The sequence below is a fragment of the Phalacrocorax carbo genome, chromosome 1, assembly GCF_963921805.1.
Source record: "Phalacrocorax carbo chromosome 1, bPhaCar2.1, whole genome shotgun sequence".
NCBI lineage: Eukaryota > Metazoa > Chordata > Aves > Suliformes > Phalacrocoracidae > Phalacrocorax > Phalacrocorax carbo.
In genome coordinates, this window is record NC_087513.1 from 67,954,852 (window position 1) to 67,973,987 (window position 19,136).

At 42.3% G+C, this 19,136-nt stretch overlaps 2 protein-coding genes across 12 annotated transcripts in view; one reads left to right on the forward strand and one right to left on the reverse strand.

Moving 5' to 3' along the window:
* Window positions 1–911: 911 nt before the first annotated feature.
* On the reverse strand, window positions 912–19,127 carry RAD52 (RAD52 homolog, DNA repair protein). 7 transcript variants are annotated; one of them, XM_064458413.1, is made up of 12 exons: window positions 19,107–19,127; window positions 10,965–11,053; window positions 9,790–9,891; window positions 9,122–9,215; window positions 7,349–7,416; window positions 6,966–7,084; window positions 6,801–6,876; window positions 3,772–3,968; window positions 3,428–3,570; window positions 2,739–2,819; window positions 1,998–2,240; window positions 912–1,719 (listed from the first exon to the last, which is right to left on the reverse strand). In XM_064458413.1, the coding sequence occupies exons 2-12, from the start codon at window positions 11,049–11,051 to the stop codon at window positions 1,661–1,663; spliced, it is 1,269 nt and encodes a 422-aa protein (XP_064314483.1). In that variant the 5' UTR covers window positions 11,052–11,053; window positions 19,107–19,127; the 3' UTR covers window positions 912–1,660. The 7 variants fall into 7 exon arrangements, with proteins under 7 accessions (XP_064314483.1, XP_064314456.1, XP_064314492.1 ...); XM_064458386.1 differs by lacking the exon at window positions 19,107–19,127 and adding an exon at window positions 18,645–18,786; XM_064458422.1 differs by lacking the exon at window positions 19,107–19,127 and adding an exon at window positions 18,569–18,631 and having other exon boundaries at window positions 3,428–3,564.
* The window catches only part of ERC1 (ELKS/RAB6-interacting/CAST family member 1), a 304,598-nt gene continuing 304,385 nt past the window's right edge, over window positions 18,924–19,136 (forward strand). For all 5 annotated transcript variants that reach the window (XM_064458288.1, XM_064458330.1, XM_064458316.1 and 2 more), the window contains exon 1: window positions 18,924–19,044. The gene's annotated coding sequence lies outside the window, so the exon portion shown is untranslated. The remainder of the gene's footprint in view (window positions 19,045–19,136) is intronic.

Genomic DNA, 19,136 nt, shown 5'->3' on the forward strand with positions numbered 1-19,136 from the left:
CTCAAGAAGGCTGATGCAGTTGTGTTTATATGAGACTTTTTAATTTCTTAGCTGTAGCAGTTTGGAGCAGCTTTGAACATGCTAACTCTGAATGTCTGCATGCTCCCTTCCTAACAGGTATCTGATTTCAGCAGTGAGTGCATGACTCAAACATGTGGCGTGCATTCCTCCCCTGAGCTGCTCTGAATGCAGCACTGAATTGGAGAGAAGTGAGTACGGTGAAATGTGGAGCTATTTTCTAGATGTAATCTATTACAGTTAATAACATGCCCTATCTTTCCCTGCTGGAGTCAGTCCTTGTTCTTTGTCCTGTTGAGGAGGGAAGTGGGTAGTAGAAGATATTTTAAGGGGGGGGGAAAAAAAAAGAAAAAAAAGGACCGATTAAGTGGCGAAGGTAAAGTAGGAGGAACAGGAATAAACGCTGAATACTTCATATGTATTTACACTTAGACTGCTTCAAGAGACTCAGCCAGATGGTGTGATGGCAAAGCACAGCGACAACATCCCGTTTCAAGTCTGACATCACTGATTTTGGGGTTGGACTAATCAAAGAGTTCATGTAAGTTTTCCTGGTCCACGTCTAACTTCCAGTCCTGCAGGATCATCCTCCTTGTCACCAGCACTGCGCCTCTGAAAAATACTACTGCATATAGTTTGAAATGCTGCATAAAAAGTCTTTCTTTGACCTTCTTACTGGAAGGAACGGCTGTTGCTTTGCTCTAAAGTTTAAAACTCACTTGAGGTTTTCTGTTGCCCATCTTAAAGCAGCTGCAAGGCTGTACAGACACGGTGGTAGTCCCTTTAGCTTCCTACTTGCAACTAGTCAGAACGTGTTAACTTCCCTGAGCATGTTAAACAGGAAATGAGTTGTAAAGGTTTGAAGGGCAGAGAGGCATGAACAGCTGTAAGTGTTGTCTTTCAAATTTCATGTTTATTTTTATATTGAAAAGGATTGAAAGCTTATTTAAAAACAAGTGCAGCTCCCATTTCTTTTACAAAGGGTCCCAGCAACCATGGTCTGAGATGCTGCCAGGGAGTTGCACACAGCAGTCCCAGCGTGCTCCTGCCCCACAGCGCAGGCACAGCTGGATGTGCTGCTGCTGGACTGGAATCCCATATGGCTGAGGAGGAGCAATGGGCTCTGACCCTGTTTGCGCAGCCACAGGGCAAAGGGGTGGTCAGCACCTCCGAGGCAGACACTGCTGTGGCCTCGCACCCTCAGTCTCACTGAATGGGCGACCACAGCTCGTGGGCTTTGTCATCCTGCCGTAACCCGCCCTTCTCCCCATTTTATGGAGAAGCGCTTTTCTCTGTGCTGAAGTTTGACACTGAGGGAGAAGGAAGCTACAAATCGCGTCTCATTTTAAAGATTAATCCTGTTACCTTTTCAGGCAACTTGTGTATAAAGGTAGCTTGTGATACAGCTGCATGTCTAGTGCTGCGGAAGTACAAGTGCTTGCTTGTTTATAGAAGAAGGCATCTGAAACATGTAGTAACCTAAAAGACGTTGAGTTCTCGCTGGTGGTATTAAACTTCTGTGTTGCTTCACCATAATATACAGGGAAGTCCATTAGTGCATTTGGCTTCCTCACATGATCTGAACAGTCAATGCAGTCTTCTGCTGTAATCCAGTATGGAGGTGACGATTCCGTTAAGTGTCTTATGTAGGTTCTAGCCTCCTCCTCTTCAAGCTTTGACTTCTCCTGTAGGGGCTGCGCTCTGCCAAACAGGGAGACAGTGAGAAATGGAAGTTTCTTAAAGCTTCTAAACATGGCTACTTCTAAAAGTGCTCCTCAATTCTTTATCTAGCTCTTCCTTGATAGGACAGTTGGATGGAAAAAACCAGGTGGTTCTCCTACCCACTATCACAGCGTCTGCAGCCAGGTCCAGGAAGAGAAGGATGTTTCTCCCACTCCAATTTACTAATCTATCAGTGCTGCTTTGAAGCCAAGCACCATCGGTACGACAGAACTCAGTCATTGTTTGGTAGCACATACCTGGGATATGCTGGCCAGCAGAGCTGCCGTTGCTCACGATTGTAGCAGATGGCTGCAATTGTGTGAGTCTAGCAGAAGCTTTGTGGTAGCTCATTCTGTGAGGGGTCCTGTTACGAGTAGTCATTTGATGACATCCGCGGGGTGTTTCAGGCATCTGGTGTCCAGCTGATGGCTCTGCCATTTTCTGACCCATTATCTTAAGATCAATGGTCTCCAAGGAAATGTCCCAGAGCTCAGGATCATCTAGAATGAGTGAAAAGGTGATTGAAGCAAAGACAACAGTATTGGGCTACAGGACCAGCCTGCTCTTTTCCTACAAGCAGTGGGTACCACTGAAGTGAAGCTGTAAAGCATCTTTTACATCAGTGCACAGCAGGGAAACGGTACTACCCCTTGTGCTCTGGACTTAAGCTATGTCCAGGCACTGTGATGTGACCCAAATAGCCACAGTTATGTTAAGACACCCCTTCAGCCCCGCAAATGTTCTGTTTCTGTGCAGTATCCCTCGAGGAAAAGAGTTTTACCAAATATGCATAACAACACTCTACTGAAAAGCATGATGTGCAGCCCCTCATAGTGATGGACATCCTTCCCTGCTACTCAAGCAAGGTTTGTATTGTGAAGATCAGACTCATACTTTATTCCAACCTCTTCAGAACTTTTACCTTTATGCTGTACTCTGAAGAGCTGATTTAAAGGCTAATGATTTAAGGCAGTACTACTCATCACTTTTCGGCTGACCTGCAAAGAACTCCTCTCCTATTGATAGTTCCTGTTGTACTGCTGCTGGGGTGCTGTGCTTTACAGGAGGATCCAGTGTTGCTGGTTGGAGGTAACAGAAGAAGAGGTTAATATCAGAAGTACAAAAGAACCTTTTTGCTCCTCCTTAACAGAGCGTGAGTCTGAAATGGTAAGCAGCAGCTGCCAGCAGGTACCCTCTTCTTTCCTAGAGCTGGTTATATTTTGGTAGCCATATGTGGAACGGTAAGATTCTGTACCTGATGATGGCCGGTAAGAGCAACTGCACTACTTTAAACTGTTTCTTAGCCTATTTACCCCACCCCCAAGTTCCTGCTTATCACACAGCTGTCCACACTTCCTTTTGAATAAAGAACAATATCTCTTTGCCTGCAACCACCCCAGTGTCGTGCAGCATGGTAACAGTACTGACAACAGCTGCTGTGCTGCATGAAGCTTTAAGGTGGCTGGAAAGGTGCGGTTTTAATGATGCAGTTTTAGAGCTGACATTCCTGCTGCTTTAAGACCATGGAGGTGGAAAAAGTATGATAATCCTCCTTCCTCTGGTCTCAAAGGTGTGTTGATAGTACAGTATGAAAGCAAATGAAACTGGTCAGGCTCTCGTGTTGAGGGTAGCACATGCCTGCCAGCAGCTACCGTTACAACTGTCAATTTTTAATGCCACGTCTTACCCTGTTTGCTGCTAGGAGTAACTACTGGAACCTGATGCTTTTTCTCCATCTGTTCCCGGAACTGTTGCTGTAGCTGCTTTTGTCGCAATTTCCGCTGGTAAGTGGCATCACACTCGATAGCTAAGGAATCTACATTTCTGCCCCTCCCCCAAGTAAGCACAAAGTTAAACAGGATTGCAGCAATTCCATTTTATGAAGAAAAAAATGCATAAAGGAATAACAGCAAGGAAAATCCACTACACTAGCATTTCATGGCATTGTCCAAATCAGGCTGTCCATGTGTTTTAAAAGGCACAGTAGCTTCCAATATAGCTTACAAAATAAATTTATAATAGCCATCTCACCTGGAACTATTTGGCTGTTTCTGATCTACCATAGCTACAGCAGCCTCTGTCTGACCAGGCTTACACGCAGATGCCATCTCACAATGTTGTCTCCCTCCTGCGTTCTGCCTTTCCAAACAGCTATTGTATCTTGCTTTCTCTATTTCAGGCTCATAGTCCTCTCTTTTAGCTTTGACCAAATCTAACTCAGGGGGTATCTAGTAAAGGAAAAAAGAAAACATATTCAGACATTTCCTTCACTGAGTTAATGAAACATGCACAGGCTTTTTTTCTATACAGTACTGTTGAAAAATCTAGTTTGTTTGCTCTAAGTGGGATAGTAAGTTAGAAAACTGAGATGCATTTCAGTACAACGTCATTCAGTTAGTTGAATTCATGCGACTTTGTGTTAGTTTAATAGTTCAGTGCTTCAGGGCAGGCAGCCCATGTGTCCCCATAATGTGCTCTCTGCAAATGAGAACAGTTGCAGATGATCGATGCAGCATTCTACAGCTTCTCAGCCAGCTTCACAAGTCTGTTAATTTTGCCAGTTCCATTTTTCATGCTTCTATTGAAGGGTATGACAGACCTTTACTCAGCTCTGCAATCACGAGGTCACTGAGGAACGTACACCATTCTCCTTAATAAAAAGGGGACGGTTTGGCTCTGCTATTTTACAAATTTGTGGCAATGCCACTAACAGACAGTGCCCCTGGTGAAGCAGAGATCTGTTCCATCTTTACTTGGTGAGGTGTCGCTTCGGGTCTGCTCCTGCAGGCTAAGTTAGTAGATAGAACCATCTCACAGCTCAGGGATGACTAGCAGAGTTTGGTAAATCCTAGTGTGATGAAGGCAAGGTTACTATGAAACTCCATGGATCAGCAGTTGCAAGAGGTTTGCTTTTCCCTCAATGAGCAAGGTAGGTTATGGCCTAGAAGCCTACTGCCCCCAACTGGTACACATCAGGGGCTAACAAGATTAATGCTGGTTACTGAGGTGCAACCTCAGTAACAGCCGGGACAACTTCAGTACTACAAAGACTGCTGTGTTACAGCACAGCATACTTATAAATTGTGATAGCTCTGAAAGAATGGGATTAAAGCATGGGTGTTGCTAATGAAGAGGTACGTCACAATGTCTTGTCAACCTCCACCAGAGGCATTTCTCCCTGGTGTTGGTTACCTCAGAAGATTCACCTAGTGCTTGCTTCACAGAGTAAAAGTAACTGCAGCTCTTCCCTTGCAAACTGAAAACTAAGGCCGTAAGGAGTCTGAAAAGCAAAGCAAGATGTAACGTGGCTTCTTGCTGTTCAGTAAGGGTAAGAACTATATTAGGGCAAGGAAAGTAACTGTTCAAGTACACATCAGTCATACATGCTAATTCTTCATACAGTCAAAAGCCACAGTTTGCCAGTAGTATTGTTATCAGGTATTTAAAACAAGTAAATTGGAGTATAGATCTTCCTAATGGTATTCCTCACCCTCCAGCACCCAAGTCCAATACATCCTGCTCTCATAATTCAGTTGTAAAACGCAGGTACCAACACAGGTTTGAAGTCACGCAGAGGACATTTGCAGGGCCACTTGTACACTCCTCACGTAGCAAACCAAAATACTGCTACCTGGTTTTGCTGTTCCGTGGTAAAACTTTGAAGTGGCAGGCAACAGCTAAAAAGTTGACCTGGGTCCAGTCTAAACAGGTTGGTTCACCCTTCGTATCTTAGATGAATCTAGTGTTTTGCAGTGTTCTTTTGAGAAGGATCCAATTTGGTTAACTGAATATTGAAACCACCTCTAGAATTACCTTTGCTTGAGACCTCAGTACAAAAACACTGTTACAGAATAACTGCTTGTTAACTATTCTAATGAGAACACCGAGGGATGACATACAGGCGCACTATAAATTTTGTTACAAGGACTGTGCTGAGTTTATTTTCTATCTAGCCGTGAGGTGCATTAGGGCCTGGTAGAGTTTGAATACTGGTTAGTGGAAGGACAAAGTAACTATCAATGCATATATTGACATTGCTACTCAATGGATTTTGCTTAAAATTAAGTGAAAGTTCCAATTACAACAAGCAGCTTTGGTTTGTGACCCACCTGGTAGTGTTTGTACAATATTCTAGGCTACGCATATTAAAAACTTTATTTGAAGAAGGAAGTCCTTCTCGTGGAAAAAATTCCCATTTTCTGCCGGAGGTCCCTAAAATCTGAACAACACTCCATTTTCCTGCTGCCCACTGGTGACATAGACTGTCAGCTTGAGAGACTTGAGGATTGAATGAAATAGTCCTGATTTTGCAGGAATGCACAGAGGTCCTGTCCCTGACTTCAGGTAGGTTACACAGATAATAAATGTACTGTCTGGCTACTCTTCTGCCCTGCCTGCAGCCTCTGGTTTTATGACCTATTACAGCAGTTGGCAATTGTGTCACTGCATGCAGTTCTCTCTCATCCTTTTTTTTAAAAAAATTCCTGAAAAAGTCCAGTAATGACAGCAATGTCAAGTAAGCTTGATTTTTAAAATTCATAATAGTGCACATAGTGGTGCACAATGTGCTACCACTGATAATGAGAACAAACTGAGAGTGATGAACTGAGTTGCTACAACTGACAAAGCTTAAACAGTCTTAAGAATTGCAGCACAGGGAGAAAATGGCACCTAGACCGAGCTAGTTTAGACAGTTCAGTGCGTTCTGTAGTAACATTTAATCTGCTATGAACACAGATGTACACATTATTGGCACTGGACAGAGAGACTTGGATAACATGGCCATAAATGTCACGAGATCTTGCGTACGGCACTGTTTCTTCACCATAGTGACCTTGCCTACTGCAAATAGTCAAAATTTAGGGTAGTTGTGGTAATATGTTGGGGAAGAACTCTAATATACAGTTCACACAAACTAGCAGGCAAAGGCTATTGGTCTTATAGCTGGAAACTTTCAGGGATAGGGTGCATTGATATCATTATTTATTATCTTTTTAATATGAAGGACCAGGAGCAGCGGACATCAAGCAGTCCCTGCTCTATCAGCTCATGTACTGCACCTGACGTGGAAGCTTATTCACGGCTCGTAGGTAGTCTTTGTCTAGGATGCAGTTCCCAAGAGCGTTCCCAAAGCACCTGAGAAATAAGAGAGCTCACTGTGACTGAAAATAACACTTAATTCTCGCTTAACTTCTGAAAATGTACAAGTACTGATCTTGACTTACTTGAGTGCCCTCTTCAGTCCATCTGTTACTGCCTCCTTTCTTGCCTTTTCTAGGGACAAGGCCTTAGACTTCAGGCCTTCACTGACTCCATAACCCACATCTTCATGGTATGACCCATCCTGCAGTAAAGTTTTTAAAATAGTAAGTATAAGGGAGTTTCTGCACATACTGCACTACTTGTCAGTTGCTGTGCTTTCCTAAGCCTGATTACTTGCCCTTAGTTGGGTGTTCTACAGCAAGGTCAATGTTTTGGACACCTCTAGGTTCTCTGGTGTAACACCGTACTCAAGAAGCACAGTCTGACCTATGCATGAACCTTCATTCACAGCTTTAGGCAATTGCTCAACTATAGACAGAGCAAACAAAAAAATGCACTTACTTACCTTAAGCTGAACTTTCACAAATGCACAGACCCCCACATAGAACCTGCCGTTGTTGAGGTCAACAAAGTCTGGGGGAGGGAAAAATAACATCCTGAATAATACAAAAGACTTCTGATCCACATTTAGATCTTTTGTCCTTTGAGGACATTCATAAACCTGTACTATGCTTGCTGAATATTCCCAAGGTATTGTATCAGCTTCTATAAAATGGAGTATGACTTACAAAAATATTAACTGTAGTTTGGAGTTTGAGCTGACTTGCATATATGCTCTGGGTGTGCTATGCGACTCTTTCTGGTTATTAACGGCTAGACCTGCCAAACACTCACACCCTGCTACTACATGCATAAACTTAAACATATGAAGGAGTTGTACATGTTACTTCTCGTTCAGCTACATGTCCTCAGTGTTCAAAGCATAACAGTTTTTTTCAGCTGGAAGGAAAGATTTGAAGCATCAATTCATAAATAACAGTAATAGAAAAGAAACTGTTGTCTATAGAAGTAGTTTCTTTCCTATTTTATACTAGAAGTCACCAGTTTGAGAAATTTTGCACGAGGTTTTATCCAGGACAGACTGCCTGAAGAGCTTAACAGGTTGCAATACAACTCTCAATCCAGCAGCTCTGATCTACCTTATTTTATACCACAACCAATGCTATTTAATATACATAGGGCACTCCAGTTAGCAGTCTTGCAAGTCTGATAGTAACATGATACATGTCTGAAATGAAATGCTTTGAAGTTCAAGTACCTGTATGCTGGGGTCCAAAAGTTCTTCTGTACTCATCTGGTCTATTTGTTTAATTGTTTTGTAACCCTGCTAGCAGTGCAAGCCCTTTTTCTACCCAGGAATTTAAAACCAAACATAGCAATTCAGGGACAGAGGATCCTGTTAAGGAATGACTTGTTATAGCATAATTTGGAAAAGATAGTAGTTTAAAGGATGTCAGGCCTTTCTTGACTGAAATGGGGGGGAAATAGTGGTGCAGAATAGATGGAAACCAATGAAGTAACTTGTTTTATGTCTCGATTCTATCAGCCTGAGGTAAGAAAAGATTTCTGAAGGAGGGGGGGTGAATGAAGGAGGTGCATTTACGCAGCTTTGTTGAGCAACTTCACAACCAGCCTTCAGTCTAAGTATAGCAGATCTGCAAATAAGGACAATACTCCTCTGGTGGGTACTACTTCAGCTATTGAGATGGAAGAAAAATAAGCTTTAAGATCACTTGAATACCATTTTCTATAAGAATTTTTTGCAGCTTTCTGCTGTAAATGTGTTGCAAAACCAGGTATTGGTTAGAAGAAGAATCTGCAGAAAAAGATGGGTCCCTAAAGATGAGGGGAATATTAACTAAGAATATTAACTTGTTAGAATATAAAAATTGCAGGTGAGTACGAAAGTTGGCTCAGGGCTGCTGGGTGTTAAACAGTTTAATTGTAATTACACTTGACTGTAGACACCGAGTGTTCCCATAGAGGTCAGAAAACTTGATTAGAATAGCTCCAGAATAATCATAAACACACTTAAAATAATGACTATGACATATTCCAGTGCAAGATCTAAAAAGAAAACAGAAGGTCCATTATTACTCAATTTCTCTCGTTCTTACCAACTGCTAAGACACCTGGAAATTCCACATGCCTCTCCCCAGGTTCTTTGAAGTGCTCAAGTCCTATGATAGATAGCCTGGTCCTTATCTGAGAGACTTTTCCTTCAGGGCCTCACAGTGCAACGAGGATAAAGGAGTCTTCCCTCTTAAGAGATACTTACCAACATTCTGCTGAGTGACTGAATGAGCCCAGCCGTTGAAGCCGAACATCTCATTGGCCAGACTGATTACCTTGTGACCCTCGATGTAACAGACCTGAAAAGAAAAGCATATGTACATAAATATATATATAAAAATACATACACGTGTGCACACATACATACATGCTTTATTTTAAAGGGGGATTACACATATCCTCTTATGCTGAGGAAACCCAGCTAATGTGAATAAAAGGTTGATGGTGCAGCTTTAGGTTCACCCACTTCCAGCAACTGCAGTGAGGGTTAATATGATAACAAATATGGCTTAATCAAGAGGAGGCAGAGCCAGTTGACAGTAAAGAGGGTGAAATGCAGCCAGTGTTATATAATGCTTCATATATTCTAGTTCTGGGAAAAAATATGAAAAATGGCTCAACGTTCCATAGTAGATAAATATTCCCTTGTCAAGAATGAAGCATGGAAAAGTTAAGCCTTTTTTAAAAGTGTAAAAGGAACCTGTGGCTTAGGAAAAGCCAGAATTTAGGCTATGTTGACTTTGCTTTCATATCTGCACATTGAACTACTAGTGGGAAATTTACTTCAAAAAAATAAGGACTATTGTAACTTTTTTACCCTAGTTTTCCTGGAAAAAACTGTGAGTTGAAACATCTATGTGTGTTTGTTCATACCTTTTGTCCTCCTCCAGCTTGCCGACTGCTGATATATTCTGGACCCAGTCTCTGACGAAGAGCATGCTGGATAGCTTGATATTCACTTGCTGTGTATTGATACTTGACAAAAAGAAGGTAAGACAAATCTTCCCACTCTCCCTATTTTAGCTCTCCCTCTTCTCCTAATATCACTTCTTTATCCCATTTTTCTATGCATATTTCTTCCAAGAGGTGTATGATCCATTTTTAGAAGCAGGATGTAACAGACAAGGAAAGACCTCAGGGTGTACATGTGCGTTTGCGTTATATTGGATTCAGCAAATGCCCCTCATGAAGGGAAGGCCTTTTGAATAACACCAGCATCCCTGGAAGCCTGAAGTGTTGTAACTTTTGCTCCTTGTCTTAGTAGAAATACAATTTACAATCTGTAAAGGTTAGGGAAGCCTAAATGCATATTTAAGGATTCAAGCACTAAAAATCTTGTGTTGGCATGCTCTGATGTGGAACAGAACAAAGATTTTACCACCTAAATAAATATTTCGTGTGCCTGTATTGGCTGCCCTATCATTCAGCAGAACACAGAATTTGATAAGAGTGTGTGTCATAAGTTCCAACACCCACAAAACCTAATTTGTATTTGGTTGTATTTAAACTTAAAGGAAAAACTGTCTTTTTCTGACACTAAAATGCCTGTAACCAAGGGGCATAAGGAAGAAGGGAGAGTGCAAATGCCTATACCATATTCTGGAACTATGTATAAATGCCTATCATGGAGAAGAGAATTCACCACCAAAAAGTCTGTTCAGTCCAGATATGGTTTTCTTTTTCCGAAATGATTTTAAAACTTTTTTAAAATTATTTTTTAATAGCTGAAAGTAGTTGACTTTTCTAAACCAGTACTGAGAATTGTGTAAGCATGATCCAGGCCATCTGGGCATAAGACAGAATAAAATGAGCCCCTGTTTTTAAGGAATAAAATTAAAAACCTTTTGTGAAGAATCTAGAGCAATTCATTATAACTCAAGGCATGCCAAGGCTATCATGGAGGAAAATGTAATGTACAATTAGGTATAGTATAGCTAGGGTAATGGATGTGACTCCAGCCCTACTGTCTCCAACTTTAAAATGCAGAGCAGATTCCCAGAAGCGCAAGCATAAAACTTCTATTTCCCTTTCAGGCAAAAGGAACTGACCTGTCCGAAGCAAGCAACGGAATTGCTAGTGCCGGAACTATTGCTGCTGATGTGGCTTTCGCCACCTTTCCCTTGACTTTCAGGCATCCCTGAAAGATAAGAGAAAATACAAACACTGAAGGTAACAGAACTACCTGTCTGTGGGAAGACAAGGCAAAAAGTTGTTGAAGTCCTCTGCCCAGTGAGTATAACAATATTCTGTAACAGATGTGTTGGATGTTACAGTAATATCATGCTTCCCACTCCATGGAACTGCTGCAGCCTCAGTTGGAAACTTGTTTCTGATGTCAAATCAGAACCATCACAACTTTTGTTCTTGAACACATGACACTATGTAGGCAGAAATAGCTAGTTTCATCCTAGAGGCAGAGGCACCGTTCTGGTCTTCCATCCATAAAACTAACAAGGGTGAGCCTAAATTAAATTAAATTAGTGAAACAATTTAAGGAACAAATAAATTACCCTTGCTAGTAAAAAATACCCAATTTAATTCAAAACTATCTGGATCCTGCATAAGATCAAAGACTACAACAAAAAGTTAATAATGTCTTGAGTCCTTATTATAAATATTAAACTGGTAACAAATTATATCTTTTTTTCTTTTTCCACAAATGTGAATGCATTGTACCATTCTAGGTAAGGATAAACAAAATAATTTCCTCTTTCAGGTTCTTCAGCACTGTCCTCCTAGATCCCTTTCAATCCCCATTACTAATACTTAGGCTCTGATAAAAAGCAAAGGCAACCTTCTAAAATTTTTCTTGCATATACCCTGACTTATCAGTCTTTATTTTAGATCATTGTTTTGACTGTAATCATACTGTCTTGTGTTATGATGGTATCATATAAACTATACAGAGTTGAAAAACATACAGAACCTGTAAGAATTTTAAGAAGTTGTACCAATAATTCAGTAGATGGCACCCTTTTCCAAGCCAGTATCCAACAACTACCCACTCCACCCTACTGCTGGAGAAGCGGTCTTGCTGAGAGCTTAGACAACAGGCGTGTAAAGGAGCCAAGAGGCACTTCTATATAAGCCCGGAGAGGCAATCTTTTATTGTATTTGCACAAATACTGAGTACAACTGGTAGTCTATCACTAAGACTTTTGTACGCAATACAAATGTAAGACAAGTCAACATACATACAAGGCAGCTGGAGAGGTCAAAACAGTTTGCAAAAGTCAGTTGGTAGCAATATTTGTCAGTCAGTTAGAACCTGGCCAGCAGTACGCTTTTCTACTGTACTCCAGGTACAGCATTTTTTATAACAAGTTGTTTTTCTAAACAAGGAGGCCAAAGTCTACTGAGAACTTGGCAAAAAATTCTCAGAAAAAGGATACTAGTTGTTCTGTTGGCAAGTATTGAGCACTGGTTATTATGCTAGGTGTAGCTCCTTAATTTTGGTTGTCTATAATTATTCATCTCCAATCCAAAAGTTGTATAAATTGTACAGCTTTTATACATTTGAATGTGTTTCAATCAAAAGTGTACCACAAATTGCAGCAAATACATTTGGTTTTGGAAGAGAACATACGGAAATTAATATTACCAGGAGAAAAACCTGTGATTTAAGCAGGCTATTGCTCGTGTTAAGCAAAGAGTCCATTGCATTCTGAGGGAGACAGAAAGAAATATCATCATCTGTGGTGAGCGGCAGAGGGAATCAAAGTTTGAACAATACTATATTTCCCCCACCACCACTCTAAGCAGCATAAATTAGATCTTGTTTTTTCCCCAAGGGCTTTATAATAACTAATGCATGAAATCTGTGTATTTGCCTACATAGCCCTATTGCCAGCTTGCCACAAATCTTTATGCACAATAGACGGTGGCATTTTGAAGCAAAATTGCTTTAACTGAAACCAGTATTAAGTCCTTTAAGTTTTTATATGGTGTGTGCCATTGTCAGCCTAAATTCTCTAACGAGAAGCTCTGAATGAGATGTGGGAATTGATTCTGAATGAGAACAAGGAAGTACAGAATTCTGCTGAAAACAACTTCACATCATACCATTTTAATCCAACAGATCAGATGCTGCTAGAGAATACTAGTAATGCACTTTGCAATAAACAGTCTAAAAACATGTCAGTGGTTTGTATTCAAATTATGTATTATTCTACAGCTGTGTGAAGGAGACAGATGATGCCAGTTTAGTTCCAGGCTTTGCCTGTAGGAACAGTTTGCTTCAGCTGTGAGCCTGGCTTAAACCAAATATTCTATTACAGCAATGCAGTGGGGTTTTTTTCCAATCTGGTGAAGTGCAGCACAGCAAAGCCCTATGTCTTGGAGCAGTTGTCAGAGTATTTCAAAGTGACAGAACTTCAATTTCAAAATTGTTAGAGTAGGAGTTTGGAAAAGAAAAGTTAATTCTGCAAATGGAGTTATAAATCTGCCTCAGCACCAGAGTCAGGAGCTACGGAAGGCAAGGTGCTTCCATTCCTCAGTATAATATTGTTTCCTCACCCCCCTTCTCCCCACAATGTTTTAACTCACATGAAACATTAATACTGAAGTAGATAATATATTGACTAGAGTACAAAAGAGCCTCAAACACCCTCCAGGGCCAGGACAGTGCCAAGAGACTGCCTCAGTTAAAAAAAAAAAAAAAAAAAGAAGAAAAAAAAAGCTGTATTTTAAAACCATCTTTAAATACTAAAAATTAAAGTTCAGATATACCTGCTCTGCATGCAGGATGATAAAAGCAGTTTATCATAAGCTTAAAGACATCTAGGAATTAGAATTTATAACCTCTGTGACTGTGACCATTATTTATTATTTATAGGGAATTATTTTCAGTTTAGCTGGTAATGTTCTCAGAAAGTTTTCTTACCACTGAGAAAAAACACACACGAGATGACAGGTGTTGCACTGTGCTCCAAAACATTACCTTGATAGACTAGAATAGGCAAAGAATCCTAGTAGCTTTTACTGCTACTGTATTCTGATCTTGTTTTTTTTTAAAAAAAGTCAATAATACAAAATCTTAAAATAGGAACAAATTAGGTACACAAACAGAAAAATGGCTGTTTTGGGACACGGGATATGAAATACTGATTTTCAACAACCCTCTAGAAGTAGGTATTTATTTGTATGGTGGTAGTGAACTGATCAGCTGCTGAGAAAAATCTGTGTGTGTACAGGAAATAAACCAATCTTCTAGAACAGATGTTCATGCATTTAATCTGTCCCACTACAACTACTACTGTAGGTTACAGCAGCAACACCTTCAACTTCCATTATAGTATACACATAACTTCTGATCTTCTAAATGAACACATCCTTGCATATCTACCCTACTGTCCATTACTCCAATAGGAGATTTTGGTCCTAAATAGCGTGGCCAGCAGGAGCAGGGAGGTGATCGTGCCCCTGTACTCGGCACTGGTGAGGCCGCACCTTGAATACCATGTTCAGTTTTGGGCCCCTCAGTACAAGGAGGACACTGAGGTGCTGGAGCATGTCCAGAGAAGGGCAATGAAGCTGGTGTAGGGTCTAGAGAGCGAGCTTTATGAGAAGAGGTTGAGGGAACTGTGGTGGTTTAGTCTGGAGAAGTGGAGGCTGAGGGGAGACCTTATCGCTCTCTACAGCTACCTGAAAGGATGTTGTAGTGAGGTGGGTGCTGGTCTCTTCTCCCAGGACACCAGTGATAGAACGAGAGGAAACGGATATTAGGAAAAATGTCTTTACTGAAAGAGTGGTCAGACATTGGAACAGGCTGCCCAGAGAGGTGGTGGAGTCGCCATCCCTGGAGGTATTTAAAAGACATGTAGATGTGGCACTTTAGGGCATGGTTTAGGGGGCATGGTGGTGTTGGGTTGACAGTTGGACTTGATGATCCTAGAGGTCTTTTCCAACCTTAATGATTCTATGATTCTAAGTCACCTATTCTCCTGCCAGTTCTCCTCTGTCCTGACAAACTAGGTTTTTGAGCCATGCACTGTGCCTTAATCCTGTGCTAGGAGTGTCAGTTCTCTTTGCATGTAAGGTAGAAGCGTGCAGTTTTGCACCACTTTGAAATAGTTTGCATACCATGAAGCGTGTAAGTACCATGACTTGGGAAACCCTCAGCTGGAACATGGCTGTTTCAAGAAATTAACTGTAGCATCACACAATCTGTAAGGTGTGACTTTAACACACCGTGCACTGTTAGAGAGCTGCTTATTCAACCTCACCCTTCTCTATACGGTAAGTTTCTTTCACAGTAAAGCTATGGTTTGCTGAGCGTAAGTCTTTAACATTCTTTCAATAAATGTAGTTCTGCTGAGCCCACCAAGAGCAAACAGCTAAGCATGTGGTAACAAGTGATTTGGCAAGCACTAAAGTTAATACCACGTATTTCACCTAAGGTTCCTATTGCTTAAACGCAAAAAAAAAAACCAACCAAAACAACACCCCAAACAAAAAGCAACCTTCAAACATTGTGTATTTCTGTGGAGTATTCTCTCCTCTGGGAACTCCAAACTATAAGCTGATTAACCTGTTATGCAAAGGTTGCTTTTATCCAACACTGAGCTAAGGTATACACCTTTTAAGATGTTCCTAATCAAGACAGACCTGTGCTACACGACAGCTTAAAGAGTGGAAAACAGATTACGAAATTGCTGTGGGAAAATTGCATACAATATAAATCTTCAGTTTTGACTTCTGATAGTATCTCTAGGCAATCAACCTTGATGAATTGAGAAAAATGAGGTAATGTTCTGTTAACTTGAATGGAAGAAAAAGATATTCAGTGTGATATAGGTTAAACAGTAAAATGCACAGGGAAGTCATGATATTGGATGTCTATTGTAGACTAAAGGTGGCCTCTGATGCTTGCCAATCCCATAGTGATGCATCTTATTGGTATTGATTCAGGCCACGTTCTGTAGTAAAACCACCCCAGCAAGAGAATAAAAAGGTATAATGTAGAAAGTTTGAGCTACCTGCAGTAGTTTAAATATATTTGCTTTCAAGACATATAAATACCATTATACCAATTCCTCCTCAGTTATAGCACGTTTCAGATTTGACAAAGCTTCAAACAGTTCCACTTATTTCAGTGGAATCTATATATGTGGCTCCAAGAGCAAAATTTAACCCTTTGATTTATTGGGCAGTACTATGTTTACTTTTGGTATGTCTAGGATTATATCCTCCCTGTGCAAAACAAAAAACACTAATTCTGGTTACACTTGTTACTGATTAACATTTTAATGAACACAGGGTAAAGGTCTTTATTCTGCCAAGTTTGTATAAAAATAAGTTATAAAGTAGTGTATTTGTGGGGGAGTGCTTCCATTCAGATGTTGGAAGTATTTAAACATTCTAAACTGAAGCCTATCTGGTCAGTTCCTGCAATTTTGGAACACAAGATGAGCAACTCATCTCCTTATTCATTATGCTCAGATTTCTGCCATAACAGCGTTTATACACTTGTCATGAATACATCAAACATCGCTGTATCTATTAAAAAGTTGTTTTAGGATCCTACTTCCCCAGCAATTACAAATCCAGTTCCAGTCCAAATGGGTTAGTTTAACACACATGTTGCTGTGTTTCAGATTGCGTGTTTTTCAATTTTTGCTGGTTACTCCTCCAGACATATTCCTTTACAGTGTTATGTGTAAATTACTTCTCTTCTACACAATTTTGTTCACTGTTTTAAAATTCAGCACCCATTGACACTTTTGCTTTACAGAGGGTCCACAAAAATTCATTAGTTAAAAATGCATCAGTAGCACCTTATGAAACAGATAATTCCAAACAATTCTGAATTTGAAATAGGTTTGCTTTCTAAGAATATAAATTCTAGTTAATTTCTTGCATTACTTCATTTCTTTGCATTAATCCATGATTCTGTATAGAAAATGTTTCATTGAAGGGATTAACTGGTACTCCTTCACAAATAATCCTTCAATGATCTTATAAAAAAAAAAATCCCTGTAACAACAAGCAATGAGTTAGGTTTGTAGTAAGAGGTGCTCTGTTTCATTGCACCAAGGGGTAGAACTGAAGGAAAAGAGAAACAACTTGTTTGGCATACAAGGTCTTTTCCAGCTGTGAAACAGTAACACCTGAGTTACAAAACCAAAAAGTGAACAATTCACTCCTGCACAACTAGTTTCACATCTATAAAGACGGAGTGAAAGAAAAGAGCTTGTTCTGGAGACCAGACCTGACAGATATATTACCCAAATATCGTAAATTATTTATGTGGGTACTTCTTTCTAAAAGCTTGTCAGCTTGATTTATAACCACATCATTTATCTCTAAGCCACTTTAGTCACTGCATGGAAAAGAGAGCAGGCTTTTTAACTCAAGAGTAATGGTTTGGGACTTGAACGGAAAAGCAGCCTGTAGAAAGCCTGTAGTTTTGCCAAATGCAATTACTAGACAAGAAATTAATCCAGCCTGGGATCTAAAACATCTGAACCCTGTAAGAGCTGTGGGAGATCTATCAAACTGCAGATCATAAAATCCCATTGTGATTACAGGCACCGGTGACACTTCTGGCAGCAAGACTGTATTAAGCAGACACACTAATTAAGTTACCATAAAAAACCTAAAGCTCTCAAGCTTTTTTTTTTTCCTGTTTTGCTCCAGGTTGACAATTTATTTTCAAATGGAAAATCAGTTACATTTGAAATGAACGGAATACTTCAGGCACCGGCAAGCCTATATCTACTTTCATCCTTCCGCTTTCTCAGACAGCAGTGTAAAGTATCCCTTTTTTGGGATACTTTAGGCTTGACAGAAGGGCTTGTTACATGATAGCACGTCCATACCTGCATCCCATTGTTCTTCAGAAATTACTTTAAAATGGACTCTGTGCCGCTACCGTTGAAAACAAGGTTCTGTCTTTTGGGACCTCAAGATATGTCAGCTATCCTAACCGCAAGAGGTCTGCAATACTGTATTTATTGCAACAAAGTATTAATTTAAATAGTGATAATTGATATGTCAATAACTGTGCTATTCCTTCTGTAGTCTTACAGATCCGTTCAGTTTACTGTAACCTCTCACTTTAGTGTCCCCTGGGAACAACGGCTACAGCAATCAATGGTGGGTTTGGGCTCGAAGTCACAAAAGATCGAACTAGAAAGATTCCTGAGCAGGCCATTTGCTCTGTCTGCCTGGATGAAGGCAGGGCTCGGCTGCAGCAGCCTGGACGTCTGCTCAGGAAGGAGGCATTTATCAGGGACACCAAAGTTTGCCCGAGGTAAGCGTGCCCAGGTAGCAGCGGGGCTGAGCGCACCGGCCTGGCCGTTGCCTTTGCGGGAATCCCACAGGCTCACGGGCTGCCTGTCCTACCCCCAGCCGCCCCGGCTCCAAGCGCCGCCTCGCCGCAGCTCCGCGGGCCAGCAACCTCGGGCTTCGCCGCCGGGAGGGAGGAGGAGCTTCCCCCTTACCGCCGCGGAAGCCGGGCACCCGGGGGGCGGGCAGGGCGACCTCCGCCCCAGAAGGCGCTTCACCACCTGAGGCAACCCCCGCCCCCGGGGAACCGTTAACGGCCGCCCCTCGCGCGGGTCCGCGGGAGGGGCCGGCTCTGTTCCCAGGTGCGGCCCCGCCGGGGAGGGGAGAGGAGGGGAGGGGAGCGCTTCCCGCCCGGCCGCGATACCCGTGCTGGCGGCGGTTCACAGTTCCCGGCCGCGATACCCGTGCTGGCGGCGGTTCACAGTTCCCGGCCGCGATACCCGTGCTGGCGGTGGTTCACAGTTCCCGGCCGCGGTGGAGAGGAGGACGGCGGGAGGGAGGCCCCGAGCCGCCGCTACGGCGCGGGAGAGGGGTCACACTTTCGACGTCGGCGCTAAGCGGTGACGTAGCGCCGGGGCTGCCGGAGGCCACGCCCGCAGCTCGCGGAGGGGGGGAAACCCGGCTCGCGAGCGCGCGCCGTGCGGCCGTAGAAGGGGCGGGCCCGCGGGGCGTCGCGCGGCGGCAGGGGTGGGGCTTAACGCGTCTCGCGCCGGGGGCGCGGGAGGGGGCGGCGGAGCTCGCGCGGGCGAGGCGGCGGAGCGCACCGAGCTCACCTCGCTGGGGCGCCGCTGCCGTCCGCTCCCGCCGTCGCGCACCCGCTCCCCGCGAACTGACGGGCAGGTGAGGGGCCCCGCTCGGTGCGGGTGATCCGGGGGTGGGGGGTGGGGGTTAACGTTTCTTACCGGCCGCTGGGGGGAGCCAGGGGTGGGGCG

Excerpts from the sequence above, each read along its gene's own strand:
- RAD52 (XM_064458413.1), bottom strand. The coding sequence starts at position 11,051 with ATGCCTGAAAGTCAAGGGAAAGGTGGCGAAAGCCACATCAGCAGCAAT. Across the intron at positions 6,877-6,965 it reads GGACTGAAGAGGGCACTCAA|GTGCTTTGGGAACGCTCTTG; the intron begins GTAAGTCAAGAT and ends CTTATTTCTCAG. Across the intron at positions 3,571-3,771 it reads AAACAGCCAAATAGTTCCAG|GGGCAGAAATGTAGATTCCT; the intron begins GTGAGATGGCTA and ends TACTTGGGGGAG.